Genomic DNA, 21,121 nt, shown 5'->3' with positions numbered 1-21,121 from the left:
CCAAACAATGTAAACAGACAAAAAATCGGGCAAGTAAGATTGTTCATTGGGCAAGTAAAATTTCTGGAAACTTGCCCGCTGGGCAAGTAGGTAAAAAAGTTAAGTTCGAGCCCTGAAATAAGATATGTCCTTGTTGATTTCATTGCGCTTTTAATTTGGCCATAATCAATAATCAATATCATTGATACAAATTAAATTCTGAATTAAATAAATGATTAAAAATAGAATGTTTTAATTTTGTAAAACATTACAATCAAATCATGTACAATTAAATTTCATTACCTACCACTGACTTCATTTCCATCTTCTACACATTTTTTGAACACTGGCTTTTTTCCCAGTCATTTCGCAAATATTGGCCACTTTCTAGTTTTCATTTCACAAACATTGGCTTCTTTCTAATTAACGTTTCACAAACATTGGCTTCTTAATTATATCTTCACAAACATTGGTTTCATTCTAGTTATCATTTCAAAAACATGGGTTTCTTTCTAATTAAAATTTCACAAACATTGGCTCTTTACTAGGTATCATTTCACAAAAATTGGCTTCTTTCAAATTAACATCTCACAAACATCGGCTTCTCAATCATCTCTTCACAAACATTAGTTTCTCTCTCGTCATCATATCACAACAATGGCTCCTTTCTAATTATCATTTCACGACGAATCCAATTATGATACATAATAAAGGTGGGAGCTGTATTTCTGAGGTTGGTCTCATAGTCTGCCCACTCGACAGAGCAATTGAGTGAATTAAAACAGAATATCATGCCATCCTAACAAAAGACGACACCATTTGTGGTGAAATCTTGATATAATGGCACACACTGCAGTCATATCATAAAGGCAAGGCTAGAAATGCTGTAATGCACATTGGACTATGAATGTCAATGTTACCTTACAGTAGATAGATTGTCATACAAATGTGGACATTGTACATATTGAAAATATCACAGCATATATATTCAGATGGTAACCTGAAAACACCAAATTATTATTTTGATTCATGTTTCATAGAAAAATCTAGATATTAAAGTTTTACCGATGTAATGAATTCAAAATACGGAATTCGGTTGCATATGAAGTACTCATGGCCCTGCAATCAGATTTTGAAGCAAAGACTTGAAATGCTTAGAAACCCAAGACACTGCCATACGGTCCAAGAATACAAAAAGAAGAGTTTGTGTGGAATTATGGCCCTGCCATTAAACTTTGACTGATAGATGTAAAATGCTCAAAAACGGAGACACATCCATACAGTCCCAGCACACAAAAAAGAAGAGTTTGTGTTGAATTATTGGGAGGTTGACTTGGAATATATTATCTATAAACTGTGAACCAGTTACCCTGCACATAGCTGATAAGCTGGTGCATGTTGATTAAAAACCTGACAAGAAAAGCATGGATATATCGGCAAAATAATATCGACCGGTAAATTGAACCCTGAATACACATCACAAAGGGAATGCCAACAAACATTTGTACAATATACAGAGATTGATTCACATGAACAACAGCACTTAAAAATGAGATGTGAACATATGGTGATATATAAAAATAAATATAGATCTATAAATAAATATATATAGATAAATATAAAGATAAATATATATCACGACAAATATAGATCAAAGCATCAAGGCACGCCCCGCAATACCATAAAATTCACACATTCACAATTCCACCAATTGGACCGTACCATCATATTCTGCCAATAATTCTTTCCAGTGACATCCTTGAACACAATGGTTAAAGCTCCATAAGCTGTATCTTTTGCTATTTTTTCAGAACTTTTGTTTTGTGGTTTCCTTACATTTTCTGCATTGAATCCCTAAACTGTAATTTAATGCCAAGTATTTAGCATATCAACTCAACCAATAGGGCCGTTCACAGTTCACGTCGCTGTTCTCTCATTAATATGCAAAAAAAAATATTTGTCCGCATTTTTAGATTTTGCTTTTGAAAATTACCATGCAAGACCGACGAAAATACATCTCAGTCGGCGACTGCTCGAGTAACAATGAACACTTAAAACATATTCACGACTCAGAGTACAAACTGCAAAAACAGCCACGCATACAACATTGATAAAATTTGTCCGCATTTCAAGCTGCATGTTCGATGTCAGCTATATTTAGTAACAAACTGTAACCGTGAACAGCGCTATATGAGTATAATCTCCATTGTTATTGTTGAAAATTGTATTCAAGTCTAGACTAGAATTCATTTGCAAACAATAAACAACGATAACTATACACATACAAGCTGTGTTGACAAAAAGAATACTCAAAATTTCAGCATGACAAACGGATTAGGGTCAGACACGGTAGTTGATATACAGAAGCAGAATACTGGAAAACTTGCAACTCGTTACAGCTTATGTCCCTTTAATAATACTGAAATCTAGACACAAATTGATATTCTCCTATTACCGACCTCATCATGGGATTCTCCATCATCTCAAGTGACTGCTGGAGAACTTTCAATTGTTGGTATTTCTGTGTCAACTCTATCATGCAGGTCTCATCAAGGTCTACCTCTGAATCACTGCCTTCCACTTGCTTTCTCATGACGGTCAGCTCTTCATACTTTTCCTTGTACACTGCCAAGGTAGCGGAGTATTTCCTCACCGTCTCTGTGGCAAGAGTTCCATCTGAGATGTCATAGTATCTAGAGTATAAAGTGATGCAGTGTTAAAAAATCTAAAATCTACCATGAATTGAAAAAACTTACTTTCCATTAAATCTGAGTCACTTTTGATGATATTTTCATTATCATTCTTCCAAAAATATTTGACATTTTAAAGTATTGGCCTTGTGAACACAGCAAACAATGTTTATAATATGCAAGGCTACTGTTGACAAATGAATGCTAATAAGAGATGTAGAAATTTTGGTTACAGGGGAAAAAAATCAAAGTATGGGTGGTGAAAAGTAGTGTGTGAGCACATTAAGTTCCTGCAGAGTGTCCTGATATTTTGTTTAAGTAATTATTTTCACAGCCAGAAAATTTTAGCAAACAGCCAATATTTTTTCTGCCTGCCAGCTATTTTCTGCTAGTCTGTGCTAAAATACCGGTACAGTGGTCAGCATTAACGAAGCATGTTACTTAAATCCAGGCAGAGCCGAACACCAGGCATTTTGACATGACTTTGGGAACAGAATGAGAAACTGTTTCACAAACAGTACAAAAAATAATAGAAATGAAAAGTTAAAACTAATGGCACTTTACAGAAGCTCTACGTTTGATGGACTGTTGAAGGAAAGCTACTGGTTGTAGAGGTAGGGATTTTACATGAAATTGATAGACAGCTACAATAATAATAAATTATATATCAAAAGAAAGCTCTCTTCAAGACCAATTGATTGCATTTTGTTTGATGAAAATCGGTTCAGTACATGCAGAGATATGTCCTGTTGAATTTGATAAAAAACTTCTTCCCATTTAGAAATTATGCCATGGTAGACACCTGTAGTTATCATAACCACCAGGTGACCCCATTTTGAACATCGTTTGAGAAAACTAGAATTGCAATTTCGTGTGCTTTTTGCAATAACTCAAGCATTTCTTATGGAAAATTGATGAAATTTTTGTGGATATTGCTGACGAAATGTTCAATGGTTTTTAATTTTTATAAATGAAAAAGGTTATTTAGAATGCTGTTTACTAGGTAAACAAATAAACAATACCTGTAAAAAATCAAATGATACCTGTGACATGATCGCTGTATGCATTATGTATTGTGAACATCAACAGAAATATGATAATCATATTCCATCATATTTACTTTGCATATATGAAAACAGTTATTTAGATTTATATTTACAAGGTAAACAAATAAACAACAATACCTGTAAACAATCAAATGATACCTGTGACATTTTAGAACTTGATTTGAATTTAACAAAAAATTCTTTTTAGGTTTTTTTTTCACTTGAACTTCGAAATTTTTTTTAATTTTTTTTGTGTGATTACAACTGTTATTAAATGATTATGAAATATGTCTGATTAATGTAGATTTTAAGTTAAAACAATTACAATACTTTTCCAAAAAGTCAAAAAAACTTCGTTGTCAACCCTTTGTCAATGCCGTAAAACAGCAACACGCATTTATAGAATGAACAACTGCATTTAACTGGATGTAAAGTTAAGCTGCCCCCGAAATAACATAGACCCTCGAACATGTCGAAGTCAGCGGTCCGAAATACAAACCAGTATAAATACAACTTTTCCAAAGTCAGGGACACCATCAATGAGGAAAGAACAAATTAATGATCTATGGCCTTGTTCTTCAGAGAAAACCAAAATAGTCCCCTTCTCGGGAACTAAAGATCGAAACTAAAATTTCAGTATAGTATCGGCAAAGTGTGGTGCACGTGCGTATGCCTACAGTTGTACACACAGTCGTTTGGAGAGCTATTCAGCGCTGGGACTATTCGCCCATAGACGAGTGTATCGCTTCTGTACACTCGTCTATGGGGCGAATAGTCCCAGCGCTGAATAGCTCTCCAAACGACCGTGGTTTACACTGCAGTGCAATGCTGCAGCTGGCTTGACAACTTCTCAGTGTCTATCGAAAATATCACCCGGAGTAAACTACTTCGAACAAGATAACGTTTGAAAGGGTAAGTATATTTCTCTAGATCCTTTGCGGTAGATAAGAAATCAGACAAATCAAGCTGCAAAATCATGAACGTCGGAACTCAGCTTAGACCTCCTGACATGACACAGAACATGCGGCGAAGCGCCGATTACTTGTATGTTATTCCGGGGAGGTGCCCGGATGTAAAGTTCGGGTGAAACCATACTCGCTAAAAAGGGCCTTAAGCATCATTTTTCGCATCGTCAGACTCGTAATTATTGCAGAATTACAATTAATATTTATCATAAAATTAATTTTGGGGCCGAACATTTAAGGAAATCAAGATTTTCTTTCAAAAAACACAAACGAAACACAAAGTTTGATCACAGATTGAGTTTTTCTCGGCCGATTTTAACGTTCGCCCCCTTAAAATGAAGCCCATGATCTCTACTTTCGTACCAACCCTTAAAAATAGTGATGCGATCAGAATAAGTCATGCGGGAGAGCCTATCAAAGAGGGTATATGTTCGATCTCCTTCGCGGGACATTTGAGGTCACGGCACACGCTCCTAATGGACGCCAAAATCGCCGGTACGCGTGAGTTTGTAGTCGTGCTGTTTTGCCATTTATCGTAGTACAAAAGTGAAATTTCCCAAATGAAGTTAAAATAATAATCTTCAACACAACAGTTTCATTTTCTCTGATTATTTGGTCTATTTAAGAATAACACGAAAGTTCGGACTAGACCTGCATCGAACGCGTACGTTCAACACAAATGTCACGTGACCTAAAATCCCTAGTAGAGGACAAAGATCACCACTCTGTACAGTGTTGTGTAAAATATACACACAGCACCTGAACAGGTGTTACTGCACATTTTCATGGAGCAATACAGGTCTGTAAGCTTTGAACAAGGTGTAACGTGTCCATAACATTATGCAGCAAAGTCTAGTGTAAACTTACAAAGGAAAGTAAAAATAAAAGTACTTCCTAAGGATTTAATTTTGCACAATAAATTATGCTCCAGACTGAAAAATAGTGACAATGTCACTGGTCGCTCCATATAGTTATCAAAAAAAGCTAAAATCAAGCTAAAAGATTTTTTATCACAAATAGAAACAATTCCCCCAATAAAATAAAATTATACAAATTTCACCAGAATTTGATCAAATCTTCTACTGACGTCACCCGTAAAAACCTCTACACTAAGTTTCAACTCAATCGGACGTGTGGTTTCAGAGTTAAAAAAAAATTTTGATCAAAACTGAAAAAAATAGCCAAAAAATGCAAATATGCAAATTTCACCACGATTTGCCCAGATTTGAGAAAGGTCACTCCTATGCACTTCCATACCAAGTTTCAAATCAATCAGACTTGTGGTTTCAGAGAAGAAGATTTTTTGACCAAAAATGGGAGAAAATTACAAAAAAATTCATGAAAAATAGCAAGTCCAAGATACTGACCCAAGATGTGCACAATCATTTCAGGTCAGCCCAAAGTACTTACATGCTAATTTTTCATCTAATCTGCTCAGTGGCTATTGAGATTTTCAATAAAATGTAAACTTGTAAACATATATACATATGGCTATGGGAGCTAACAAACGACCAATGGTCGACAGAGCTCTGCTGTGTTATGAAGAGAGCAACGTTTTGTGACATATGTATTGATGAAGAAGGTTGAGATCTTTGATAGCTCATTTCAGGATGGCCTGACCTAAAATGTCAAAATTAGCTGCAAAAATACAAAATTGATGATTTCATCATAATTATGTATAAAAATGTATACCAAATATCAAAGCTATCACATGAGTAACTTTTAGAAACAAATATTTTGACCAAAAACGGCAAAACTGACCCAAAAATACAAAATTGAAGATTTCATCAAATTTCACTATATCACACTAAGAGAACCCCCAGGAACCTGTATACCAAATATCAAAGGCATCAGACAAGTAGTTTTTGAGAAACACATTTTTTGACCAAAAATGGCAAAAATTGCACCAAAAATACAAAATTGCAGATTTCATCATATATTCTGTATATCATATTTAGTTTATCTGTAGGAACCTGTATACCAAATATCAAAGCTGTCAGACGAGCGGTTTTGATGAAATAAATTTTTGACCAAAAATGACAAAAAAATTCTTAAAAATACAGATTTGCTTATTTCATCACAATTTGAACAAATCCAAGTTGGGCTATCCCTAGGGACCTGTATACCAAATATCAAAGCTGTCAGACGAGCGGTTTTGATGAAATAAATTTTTGACCAAAAATGACAAAAAAATTCCTTAAAAATACAGATTTGCTTATTTCATCACAATTTGAACAAATCAAAGTTGGGCTATCCCTAGGGACCTGTATACCAAATATCAAAGCTGTCAGACAAGCGGTTTTGATGAAATAAATTTTTGACCAAAAATGACAAAAAAATTCCTTAAAAATACAGATTTGCTTATTTCATCACAATTTGAACAAATCCACGTTGGGTAGATCGCTAGGACCTGTATACCAAATATCAAAGCTGTCTGACCAGCGGTTATGAAGAAGGAGATTTTTTACCAAAAACGCCTTTTTTGGCACTAATTTGCATATTTTGGCAATGACAACTTCATTTGAACAAAATCTCATCTACAGCCCATCATCCATGTACACACCAAATATCAAGATGAAATGTGCAGTGGTTTTGGAGTTTTTGATGTTGACGGACAGACATACAGACATACAGACATACAGACATACATACATACAGACATTTTCCTAGCCTATAAGAATAGCTTCCATTGCCATATATACATATGGCTATGGGAGCTAAAAAGCATACCATTTGAACTTGAAATACAATGTCTGCATATCTGTAGTTGTATGCTCTACCCAGAATCAGCTTTTGTATACATCACATATGGGGGCATAAAGAGGTAACACATTTAGACGAGACAGTCTGAAACTACATGAGCTCACATCAAATACACGAAAATTTTGCATTTTAGACCATGCTAGGTGGCTGATGGTTCTGAAGAAAACAGGAGAATCAGCCACTGACTTACAATTTGAGTCTTGGTTCCAGATGTCTCTCAACATAGATGTAGTCATCCTCATCATCTTCATCCCATCCTCTCCAAATGTGTTCGAAGAAGAACCTGGCACACCGCAAGTAGATGATTACTATACATGTCATAGAATCTAAGTAAGATGTCTTTCAAATGTATATCCGATCACATGTCAAGTTGAATCGAACACAGACAAGGTGTCTGAGAATCAAGTCACAAATTCTAGGAAACAATGTACTATATGTTTTAATTCATTCAATAATTGTTGTGTGTGCTTGATGGATTGAATGAGGGAGAAAAGCAGCATAGCAACCTACACTAAAAAATCACGAAATTTAACTTAAAAATATGAAAATGAACTACATGTAGATGCAAAAAATGTCATTTTGTCATGTTGTGTCTTTCTAAACTGATTCAAGGACAATCTCATTACAATTATACACCACTTTAGTGATTTGTCAAATTGATTGTTGAATCGATTTTGCAATTTTTACTAAAATAATTAACATCTGGTAATCAGATTACATGATACTGTGAATGGCATTTCAACATTTCATATAAGTAAATTTCAGTCACATCATTTACATGAATACTTTCACCCCGTTTCTCTATATAGAGGTCCATCTCTGCCACAGAAAACAATGAGATTGGGCCAAACCATGACACTGAAAGGGTGTTAAAGACCCATAGGAAGAGTAAGAAGAACTGTTGTGTAGAGAACCGTAACTCAGGTCATATTTTTAAAAAGGCCATCAATCATTAAGACTTACAAACGTAACATAGGCTTTATCAACTTCCGTGTGACCCCTCCACAAAAATTCACTTATCATGAATATCATTTCAAAATAGACTGCACTACTCTGTATAATGTTGACACAAAAATAATATATCAAGATCTAACCTTACATTAGACTAAGGAATGATATTTTGAATATGTCAATGTTTATGAGCATCAGCCCTTTGGCAACTACATATAAATACTTGATTCAAGGAGATGGATGTGTCTTTCATGTAATTTGATATGATATGATTTGATTTGATTTTGACTTTGATTCTGATTTTAGTGGGATGATATCATTCACAAACTGTACCTGAGATGTTCTATGGCCAGTGCAGTCTTATCAAAGTCACCGCTTTCATCATACACTGGAAATATCTCGGCCAGTGGCACCAGATGATTGACTTCGTTCAGGTATGTCGTCACACCTTCCTCAGTGACAGTCTCGGGATTGCTTTGGAATGGTTCCATGATTCTGACATCAGCTTTGAAGCCATTGGCTCTCACATCCATGATCTAATGACAAAAGAACCAGATGAATATAAAATGTAAATTCCTGTGTCTAGAATGACAGTATTATTATCAAATAAGATAAAGAAATATCAAAATTTAAGTACAATAAAGTAAATCAGGTTTTTTAGAGTCACTCACTGAATCATACTGTATTGTTAATGCGCTGAATGCTGACACTAGTAAGTTTATAAAGTCAAAAATTTACCAAAAGTATCATTTATGATGCAATCACAAAATATTGAAGTATCTTGTGAAACTTTTTAAAAGCAGGACAAAAGCAACCCTGGGGCAAATGTGCTGCTTGCACTGCAGTGCTGAGTGAGTGCAGCATTAAATTTCCCAATTGTGTCAGGAAACTTAGGTCATTCTGCAACAATATTAATACATTTTCAAACAATGACAGTGGTGAAAAACTTAATTTCCCATCATCTGTTTCATTTTTTCACATTTCTTGATCCTAACACAGAAATTTCCTCACAATTGAGAATCATCTGTATTTTGTTTGATAACTACCAGTAAGTAACATCACAAAAAAGTATGTCTCTAACATTCATCAGCAGGACTTGTCAGCATTCACGCAAGTATTATAAGCAACATATCTTGTCGCAGTGCTGTCAATGATCATCATCATCATCATCATCAACATGGCATCTTCATCGATGATGATCATCGTCTCTCTGGAAATTCAACTGGTGTTTCCTCAACAAACTAGCAACATCTCCAGAAGTCATGTGTTTTACTTTAATGTAGATTTAACGTCATCACTTAGTAGGGACAATGGCACTGGAGATTCAAGATCGCGTTCAACTTTCTATAAGCCAACTTAAAATATGTAAAAGTATATATTGATAATCTCGTATAATGGGACTGAAGCATCTAGCCAATATGTGACAAACTGTCATTCTCAAGAGGGATGAATTTTTAGTCTAGCAATACTTTAACCCCTTCTATGACAAGCTAACACTATCTGAGTATCTTGCATGAATAAACACTATACCTCTACCAACACATCACAGTCCACTTTCTCTGAACGCCAGATTGCTTGCCAGCCCACAGGTTCGATTTCCTCTTCAATATACTCCCTGAAAGCACCAACTACGTCACAAGGTCTCCTGTATTCCAATATTCTGTCGTAGTACGCCGAAAATCGATCTTCGTAAGCCAGTCCACTTGTTTCAAAGACGTCGGGCAGACGGCTTCTTCCAAGTCGGTCTCCTTGCGGTTGCTGGGAAACCAGAGGAACACCTGAAAGTTGAACTTCTTCATTTGGACTGTCCACATCCATCACTACGGTTCAAATCGTTATAAACAATCCTTAACCGAATGACTGCTGAGATGTCTCTTAATCTTGCTTAATAAGGGTAAAATGTTGTGAAATTAAATAGCAACTAAAATAGATTACGCAAAGCAGAGGTAATGTAAAGGATTTGAAAAACTTTCATCGGTTTCAAAGTTTCGTTTGTCCGTTCAAAATGGCCGCCTTTTCCTGGATATTTGCATATATGCAAATATCCTAGGACCTGATGATGTCATGGACCATGTGGACGGACCAGTCTATTCTTCAATGGGGATGGAGGAGAAAAATCGCTATGGCCATTTTTACAATTTCAGTTTAAATTGCGGCTTTGCGACTTGCAAAATGAAGCAAGAACTGTTTATTGGGGCAAAAGTGGTCGAAAATAAAAGGAAGACAAGAAAACTGTTGAACTTGAGAAATGAAGAGTAAATGCTGTATGTATATCTATAGGCCCTCCTGCTGCATGTCCATGGTGGCACTCACACACCTGGACCCACATATCATACCTGATATTCGATTTCCTTGTTGCTCGCTATCTTAATCTACATGTAAAAGGTAAATGACTCGAAATAAAACAAGTTTTCGATAGTTATGAATATAATTGAAACGGGTTTGGGTTTTCCATTCATATTTGCGATGCATCTTTAGCGTTGCATTCAACTGTTCACCTCAACAAGCTGTGCGTCGGCCTCGACCTACTTTTTGACGTCATCACCAACGATCACGATATTGATAGCTGGTACATAAATTTGAATACAGGGGTGGGCCTGGCTCTAAATATTCATGGCATCTGTACATATTCATAACAGATATACATATTCATCACAAATGAAAGATGACGTCATCTTCAAAAATTAGGTATGATGTCATCTTCCAAATTTAGGAATTACGTCATAATGACAGAAAGGAGCTATGTACATGTATTTAGCGCCTTTTCAAAGCGCAACCCGTCATCATTGATCATCATGTTTGAATTACGATGTATTGCTTTTCTTCTAGTACAAAGAGCGCTGATTCAATCTCGCTTGGGTTTTTCTGTAAGAGTAACTATAGAAGTTGCGATCACTATGTTTTTGTTGTTGTTACTATTGATGTTTTACCTGTGCTATGTTTATTGTTGTTATTGTTTGCGTTAAAAATAGATTCCCCTCGAGCAAATACCAGATCGAATTCCGCCCCTCGAACAAGGCTTAACATGCCAACCATATATAAAACACCAACCAATGACTGCCAGAGCCGTTTTAAGAAACGACTGCATGTTATCTTCAATCATTACCCGGTCGGAATTTTCAATCGGTTGGGTACGTTCAAGTATTTTGCCGAGCTGGAATTCGTTTGCTATTTTTATAAAACAAAATTACCATCAGTACGACCTTACATTCGCACATTGAGAGACAGTTACACCGAACACGATTGGAACTAATTTGGGATAATTGGATGGTGAAGTAATGTCGATTGAATCTGCAAAATAATGTAAGCTCACCTGCTTTTCTTTTTAAGTTACACACTTATTTTTATGAGTAATCTGTAATATCGCAACATTCAACTATAGGGCACCTAACATTTTTGAGAAATTGAAAAATACAAAGATCCACTTTTATCCCAAATTAGTTCCAATCGTGTTACACTGATGAAATCCCATATATGCAAAAGAGTAAGACAACATCCTAGGTACATACACATGCGTAATGAGAAATACAGGGTGGAGATCTAGTCGTTTTACATTCACGATGTAAAGCCTTCAATGTAAAGCAACAACAGATGTAAGTTTTGATAAAGTTTGATTAATTTTCTTTCATAAAAAAAATCATATGCGTTGTCTTATTGTTCTTCCTGCGTTTTGTTTACATACAAAGGATTAGCTGGCCTTTCAAACATGGTATAGTCTTTACAAGTGCGATGTCATTGTTGACAAATGAGTCCAGACAAGATAGTGTCAGTTGTCAACATAAACATTGGATTTGACACACATACGGGATTTGTTGACAAGCTGAATAGTAAGCATAAGAGTACGAAATGGAGAAGAAAAAACATTGCAATTTGCAGATGGAACAAATATTTCGAAACAAAACACGCAAAAGTCAGATTAATACAACTTTACTTGGCAACATAACGGGACGCACCGTCAAGTTGATATACATTCGGGGATTTGGGCGAAACATGAAGTTGTACACGACACTTTGTATTTACGTAATATTTCTTTTAATTTTCAAAAACGACGAGTTAACTTATTAGCACAGAACTACTTAAACTAGTACTAGACCGGCCCTATTCCTTGCGTAGGGGTTTCGCTGTCACCCCACGATTCGCGATCTGTACTCGACAGTCTGCTCGAGGATATTGCTTCTATTTACCCTGTTTTACATTTGTATGCCTACAGACTTGGGGCAAGTCTAGCACAGTACTTGTGTCCGAAGTTTACCACCGGTACTGACACCGATACTATCGGTATAATCGATAAAAACTCACAGTTCATCTTATCATGCTCATTTTAGTCGCCTGGCTTTTCTCACCATTTTAAAGAGCAGCAAAAATGATCATTGGAAAATCAATTGCACTGGGAACGAGTGCAAAAAATGTTGGATCGTAAAACGATCTTGCTGTCGACAGATTGCACACTGAGTCTTGTAATAGAAGAGGTGCCCACACCGTTAAAGTGATGAAGATGGTGGTGGTGGTAATGATGATGATGATGATGATGCTGATGACGATGATAATGATGGTGATGATGATGATGATGATGATGATGATGATGATGATGATGATGATGATGATGATGATGGATGATGATGATGATGATGATGATGATGATGATGGTGGTGGTGGTAATGATGATGATGATGATGATGCTGATGACGATGATAATGATGGTGATGATGATGATGATAATGGTGATGACGACGACGACAACGACGATCGTGGCGATTATTATTATTATTGTCATTCTTTATGTGATCATGATATCACTTAATTTACTTTATCCCTCGAAAGCTTGTGGTCAGTTGTCTCCAGTTCCTAAAATTCATACTTGCGGTACAGACGTTGATATTTTTTCGTTTTAAATCCATTTTGAACTGTACTTCTACAATGTGTACACTGTTTTGTTGTCTTCCCCATTAATGTTGTTGTTGGGTAGGGGCGGGGACAGTAACAATTCAAATATCATAAAAAAATTATGCTCTGTGTCAATTCAACCCAAAAGCCAGTCTCGCCTGTACTGCTGAGTTAACTGGTTTACGTGAAGAAGCAAATCAACCAGAGGTGTTCCATCAGTAAAATTTCAACTCAAGGATTTTACATCAATACTTTTCTCACCAGGGAATGCAATTCTAGATGACGTTTGCCAAGTGAAATTGCTCACCCACAACTAAAAGCCTTGATTTATATATTATCTTCACAAATTATGCAATAAGATATTATGTGGTTTGACAGGTTGCGAAAAGGTGCCATGTCATATCATGGTTTTAACATTGCAAATTACAAGAAAATTGACGCGGGTCGCAAGTTCATAGAGTCATTTTGACAATTTTGCAATAGACTTCTACTACACATGATAGTCACTGCCATTGTTTCGAGGGGGGGGGGGGTCCTTGCAAGAGTAAACGAATTTGGCAAGCAAATTCGGTGTTTCTAGTTCATTTGTTTCGCTAGTTTTCCGAATTAACGGATCAGCGATTCGCTTAGAGTTTGACACGGGTCAACTGTATAGTGCTGAAGTGAAGTGTACGTTTGTCCCCAACGTAAGCCCTAGGGGTATTTGTCTGGGAAGTAATCCTCAATTCTACATATTTAATATGAATCATAGAGATTGAGATTTAGAATTCAGAATCTAGTCAGCCCAGATTTTGGCGCCAAGAAGTGGAGTTTCACCTCTTCAAATTACTTCTCGTTTGTCTGTATAACACAGAGAAAGAAGCGATTTTTATTCAAATTGGAATTAGCAGTGTATTCACGTTTTTATGTATCATGTCTGCCTTCAGTCTAGACACCAGACTTACAAGGCTGAATTTGAAATGTTATGGTAGCCTTCAGTCGCAGAACCCGGGTCTGACTCTTCGTAGATACAGAGGAGAGAGTGTAAGGTGTCTTCTTAGGAGAAAAGCAAGACTGATCGATCATCACCTTTTCACCATCCGCATCTCTATGGCTACCATTCCTACGACAGCTGGGAAAGTAACCTCCTCGAGCGTTACGCCTCAATGCACGGATTGTATTTGTAATGTGCCCGCCATGTGAACTCGCAGGGTTGAAATCGAGATCAGTGGCGGACTTCGAACTTATAATAAAACGCGAATAAGGCGGGCAGTCCTACTTCGAAGTAATCCTCAAATAATTCAATGCACATGATTATGTCTGTCTGAGGACGTGTGTGTGCATGTTTAAAAACACCTGTATCTACCACAGGCTCTTGGCACATTGCTGGGATAATATCGTATTTAATATGTAGAATATCTATATACGACTTGATTATTCAATAAAAGAATCACTGTACGTGATATTAGTGTAGGCCTATAGGCCTACATGTTGACTGGCATTATACACGAATGGCTGCCTGGCTCGGGCCCGGCGAACGCACTGCATAACATCAATGTGTAGAATGTCTACAAGACTTGATTATTTAATAAAGATAACGGTACGTGATATTACTGTACATGTGAGCCAGCTTAACCAAGCGGCTGTAGAGCTCTGCAGGGCTTGGGCCCGGCTTGGGCCCGTTGTCCACCGCTGCACAGACAAGATGAAAAGGCCAGAAAGCTTTTCACCGCTCGATTTCATAAATCAGCGAAATTCACGAACTCTGAGCGTTTCGGTGATAAAAACTGGTCAACGGTCAGATGGTTGCATAAACAATCGATCGACTGACCTCTTTTGCCTAAAATCATACCTTACCCTATGCTACTGGTGAGAAATCGTCCTGAAATCGGCTGGGCACACCAACCCAGCGCCGGCCATTTTGAATCAGCTGCATGCAATGTACGCGTCCAATGAGAGAAGAGCAATTGAAAGACAATACGTCATCTGCGAAGGGTTGTATGCAGACGCGTACATTGCATGCGGCTGATTCAAAATGGCCGGCGCTGGGTTGGTGTGCCCAGCCGATTTCAGGACGATTTCTCACCAGTAGCATAGGGTAAGGTATGATTTTAGGCAAAAGAGGTCAGTCGATCGATTGTTTATGCAACCATCTGACCCGTTGACCAGTTTTTATCACCGGAAACGCTCAGAGTTCGTGAATTTCGCTGATTTATGAAATCGGGCGGTGAAAAGCTTTCGGCCTTTTCATCCTGTATGTGTAGCGGTGGACAACGGGCCCAAGCCGGGCCCAAGCCCTGCAGAGCTCTACAGCCACTCGATTAAGCTAGCCGACATGTACAGTAATATCACGTACAGTTATTCTTTATTAAATAATCAAGTCATGTAGACATTCTACACATTGATGATTATGCAGTGCGTTCGCCGGGCCCGAGCCAGGCAGCTATAGCCACTCGGTATAATGCCTATAAGCCTACACTAATATCACGTACAGTGATTCTTTTATTGATATAATCAAGTCGTATATAGACATTCTACATATTAAATACGATTATTATCCCAGCAATGTGCCAAGCGCCTGTGGAATCTACTATAGGTATTCAGTGCTATATACAGTATACATAAAAACCGCGTACATGACAGGCCACAGCTTGACACGCATGTAAGGACTGCTTTTACTCTGTAATTGAAAAGAGGAACTATTATAGTCTTAAACATCCAAATGTCAATGAGCCCCCAAGCATCGGGTCTGAATTCGAAGCTCTAGCTGACGGTGTGTGCACACGGAGTATGCAGCTGAGATTATTTTTAAAAAGTTGAGCTCAGCCCCGATTTCACCAATATTAGAACTGCAAAATGGCCAATGATTTTCTGACTATGGGCAGCGAGGGTTTGAACAAATTAAAAATGAATTTGCACGGATTCAAAGGAATGGGGAGGCGATGCTTCTAAATGATTAAGACGCTACCCGTCTCCTCCTCCATCTCGGTAGCGGTGTTTTTACAAACCGCGTATAGGCCCTATTGCTTTAAATTTCTTTCAGTTTGGTATGGTTCGCCACATGTGCACACTTATAATGTTTGGTATGAACTGGCCGCGCCATTTTGGTGCAGGATGTGGGTAAAAATCCTACTAATTGATATTACATTATTATCCAAACGTCGTCCATGACTCACGCAGAAGCAATCATGATTCTTTGAGGAAACTTTGAACTTGGCATACGGAAGTGGTTTCAGCTTCATGGGAAATCATGTTCTAAAGTAAACGTTGAACTTGATATTTAGATAATCCTGTTTGCTTTACTCCTACAAGTTTGGACTCGTTCCCAAGAAACCATTCATCATACCGGACGGGGCCGGGCGGAAAACGGAATGGCCGCTAGATCGACAGTAAAATCAACACTTCGAATTACATATAAATGCTTTTGAAATATCTCAGTGAAAAACTTCTGCTGAGCGAGGACAAGATGTCAAATAATTGAGTTAGAAAATATGCAAAATACATTGAAGATGAATGTCGATTTTGAATAATCAAATCGAGTAAAAGGACTTGTCTTTCGACATGGAGCACTGACATCAAATCGAGTAGTGAGGTCACAGCCTATATACGTTGATACGTCTGGTATAGGAACCGATTTGACAATTTTTAAGGATTGCACAATGAAAAGAGAAAACAAAGGAACATGGAGATAAAATGTACACCTGTCATATTCTTCTGTCTCAGTTTTTGAGGTGACTACAATGGTACGGCTACCTGGCGCCATGTTATCATTTGCAATATGGAATACATTTTCAATCTGTCAAAATAAGATAAGTTGACGTGTATGACAGTCCTTTCAGCTCAAATGTCGACAATATTGATGGGTCTGAGTACTGGGTTCCAATTGCAGCCTTCAAGTATTAGATATTAAAGTTGACGTTTCAAATGGCTGGATATGATTATTGTCTGTGGTTCAAATGTTGACAATCTGATAATGATACGGGTTGGAGGACTCAATTCAGCTTTAGGGACAATGTCTTGGGACATCGAGACTTTTGGATTTGCTGAGATCTTGGATGTCGATGAATTTTCACGTCGCCTGTCAAAGATGCTCTGCTGTTTCCATAAGCAATTCAATGAGGTGTTGAACTCCCCCATCCACTAGCCAAAATAATTTTATCGCGCGCCTAAAATATCAAAAGGAAAGTTTCAGGTCGTGTTCAAGGATGAATTGAAATGGGGGTCCCGGACACATTCAAATGCACGATCCTGCAAAGAAATTATGTTGACACCGGGACAAGAGAGAAATTAGAACCCGATCATCAGCTATAGCGGTTTCCACGATCCAGTAGGAATAATGGCGAGATGGTGTATTTTAAACTTAGTAAGTATATCGCAGGCATGCATTCTCCATTCCAATCATACCCCCATTCAAATGTCATTTAATCATCGATCTGGTCATGCACCATATATCATTTCATTTATCAACAGAATTAATAGAAAATGACAGAAGTGACAGAATTGACAAAGGTCAACTGACTGAAGGGTATTTTTCAGCAAAGCATATCACGAAATGCCTTATTACTATCTCTTTTGACAAGTCACATGAATAAATGTCACGATTATTCTATTGACAAAACATGATAATAGACATTTAACTCAAAAGCACCATAATTTATTTAAAACAATTTGAATAAGAAAGTTATAGTTATGCTCGTGAAATCACCTGAGAAATACAGCGATGTATGTTGAACGAACAAACTTACCAACTAGCTCTTTGAAGGCAAATGGATTTTTGAACGCCGTTAAGGATAACAAATTACCCCTGTTTTGAAGTATGGAAAAATGTAAAACATTGCCTTGTGAGTGATTTGATGATTTGACGAGTGAATTTGAAGCAAATCGTTTCAAATTATTCAGTTCTTAATTCCAATCTACATCAAGTACCCATCCTGGGATGTATCCATGACAACAAGGTACATTTACACCTAGATATTCGTCAGTCTTTCTTCCTTACGGCTTTACAGTAAAGCTTTGTCTCTCTACAACCTCTAACATATCAAATTAAGGCGAAGTCACTGAATAGTGCCATTGTAACAAGATATACAACTACCTGAACGACAGGACTTTGGCATTTTCTCAAACAAAGATACCTATTTAACGCGTGTTACGTGGATTATGTGCCTCCAAAGGTGTTTTATGGAGAAAAAAAATGTGTGCTTAGACAGTTACAGGACAAAATGTTGTATTATATGTAGCCTCTTGTAAAAATGCCAACATATTTCCTTCTCTAACATCAAAGGAATTTTTCCGAGGACCGACCGGTAATAGTTAAGAGGCTTTGATAGTATGATACAGCGGAATTTATGGCCGAGGTGCGTGTACCGTCCGCAAAGATCAACAATGCAATGCAAATTTAATTAGAAAAAAAAACGGCCAAAGAAATAGAACAGTAACTTCTAGTGGCCTCGCTGGAGGCATAACGTTTGGTACAGAAAGTTGGTGATAAATAACCAACAAAGTGCTGGTTGGCCAGTTGTGGGGATATTTCCAATCGTATATTCCAAAATTCCTTTGGTTTTCTGTTCTTTTCAGAAGAACTGAGTACAATGGGCGTACTCAGACTCGGGTCATATGATCATCACACTTGTAAATTAACAAGTATAACTCTTATGAATGAACAACTTGACTACCAGTACAAATATCCTGAAGCTATTACGGTTACTTGACGTGCTTGTCTGATCACTCCAAATATTGACCCAGGCTCACTTCTCTTTGCCAAGCGGATTTACCGTACCATGTCGTGTAACAGTCTCACGTAATTTTGCCGCAGATAGGCTTAGTGTATTTTGCTAAGATTCCAAACATCATTTAGGCGATGTTGCACTTTCCGAACGAAGTATCTATTGAGAAGGAGGTAGATGCATTTAAAGATGAACAATAATGAGACAGAGGAGAAATTGTGATCGTGAATAGGTTTATTTTTAACTCTCTCACCCGCATAAATTGTACTTGCCCGTACTTTCCTTGAAATGTCTACCGGTTATTGGATTCCGAATAATTTCAAATCAAACAGTATCCGGTCTAGATGTACTGTGTAAGTCAATCAGTTCTTTCAACCAGGGTGTGGCTATATGGGGTGTATTCTCTGAACAACGTTTTGTTAACAGAAAGACCTCTACACGGTCATTTCCTGTCGGACATATCCATCGATAGACACCGCTTCAGTCTGACCAAGTTGGAGTGGCAGAGGAAAGCTAAATTTGTCACAAAATGATATAACTATCATCGACATAATTTTGATTAAATGTTTGTGTTACTAGTACACACTATTTCACAGTCAGCATGTGAAAACGCGTTCACAAAATGTTTCACAAACGCTATATTTTCAAGGGTTTTCTTTTACGGCTGGGAACAATGGCTCTCCCTAAAAATTATGCGTCTTACATGATTTGGAACGAGACACAGTCGTTAAAATAGACAGTCATATCTTTTACCTGGCATGGCGATAATACTGAGCTGTATGCTGTTCATGGTAAGTAAATTTTGCACAGCTAAACCCCTCATTCATCAGAGTGGGAAACATCTTTCCATAATCGGGTTTGACGCTATCATTAGAGACAAATTATTTGTAAAATTTCCAAGCTACCACTAGAATTTTACTGGCTGAATCTGTATTTGATTGATTTTGAAGTTTTAAACCAAATGTTACTGTGAAAAGAGGCATTAAAGTCGTAGTTATTTGAATAATTGCCATGGGTCAAAGGTGAAGCAAAGCACATCACTCGCCAGTTTATTGATTATTCAAAGGTTCCATCTTAAAAATCTCTGTTAAAACAATCCGACACGACTCCCCCTTGGGTTTGCCATCTTGATATTTCAGTTCCAAGCCATTGTTTGGAAGAGATTTAAACTGATTGCAGATGTGGAATTCTGACAGAAAGATGAAATTATGACCTACTCACATTGTGTTTACATTTGGCAATTAGTTGTCGTGGCACAGTTTGAAGGGGCATTTAAGCTAAACTATTTTTAGCTGAATAAGAGCCAAAACTGACAAGGTTGGTAGAATGTAAACATCACCTTTCGCTTTTTCCGTCAAAAGTATTTATGTCTAGTCAAATTATTCAGGTCATACCCTGACCACGGGGAAAAGCACAAAATTTAGGTACGCATTTGATGATATGTGTGATATTTTCAACGCAGCACTGGATTTTCTATATAAGAGTCTACTAAGCCATAAACACTAGGCTTACTGCCTTATGAGATACCATGTTGAGCTAATAAGGGGATGAAATCAGTCAATCAACATCTCGCAATATACTAATGACCGTGAAAGAAAGTGGATGTTGACTTCTTGAATTAACCCCCAGACGATAGGTTGCAATGAAAATTTCAAGTCTGAGTAAAGGGAGATGACATCTTTTACAGAATACAGTTCTTTTATCGAAAAGATTAGCATCAAAAGTCTACCCTGTGCTATCTGCTCCACCACAGTCACCTGTAGTCTTTTCAGCTCTGCGTCTAAGCGCCCCATAGATGTGTGTCAGGCATATGTACACACGTCTATGGGGCGCCTAGACGCAGAGCGGAATAGACCACAAGTGACTGTGGTGTAATGTCCAGTACTAGTCCAGCCACCTTTGAACTGACATGTGGTATACTCTCAATAAATCACACTCAAAATAGACATTTCATTCGCCTTGCTGCCATCACCGAATATCAGAGTGTAAAGTCTACGTGTAAAGTCATCACAGAGCTCATACATGCGGGACAAAGTACATCGTGGTTCGGAATCTTGGCATCTGTCCACTCACAGTCACAAATTAAAGACGTATGTGTTCGTTTTACTGATCTCTACACAGTACTGACCATGTCAGACATC

At 37.4% G+C, this 21,121-nt stretch overlaps 1 protein-coding gene across 1 annotated transcript in view; it reads right to left on the bottom strand.

The window, feature by feature from the left end:
* LOC139147596 (SHC SH2 domain-binding protein 1 homolog B-like) overlaps positions 1 to 10,414 on the bottom strand; it is a 38,163-nt gene extending 27,749 nt beyond the window's left edge. Inside the window, exons 1-4 of the mRNA XM_070718743.1 lie at positions 9,925 to 10,414; positions 8,728 to 8,930; positions 7,634 to 7,726; positions 2,439 to 2,672 (exon numbers count right to left, since the gene is read on the bottom strand). Coding sequence (XP_070574844.1) covers positions 2,439 to 2,672; positions 7,634 to 7,726; positions 8,728 to 8,930; positions 9,925 to 10,212 — 818 coding nt within the window. The 5' untranslated portion in view covers positions 10,213 to 10,414. The remainder of the gene's footprint in view (positions 1 to 2,438; positions 2,673 to 7,633; positions 7,727 to 8,727; positions 8,931 to 9,924) is intronic.
* Positions 10,415 to 21,121: the final 10,707 nt, after the last annotated feature.

Source organism: Ptychodera flava, chromosome 13 (assembly GCF_041260155.1).
Source record: "Ptychodera flava strain L36383 chromosome 13, AS_Pfla_20210202, whole genome shotgun sequence".
Taxonomy (NCBI): Eukaryota; Metazoa; Hemichordata; class Enteropneusta; family Ptychoderidae; genus Ptychodera; species Ptychodera flava.
The sequence above is the reverse complement of the archived record's forward strand: the minus strand, read 5'-3'. Positions and strand labels throughout refer to the sequence as shown.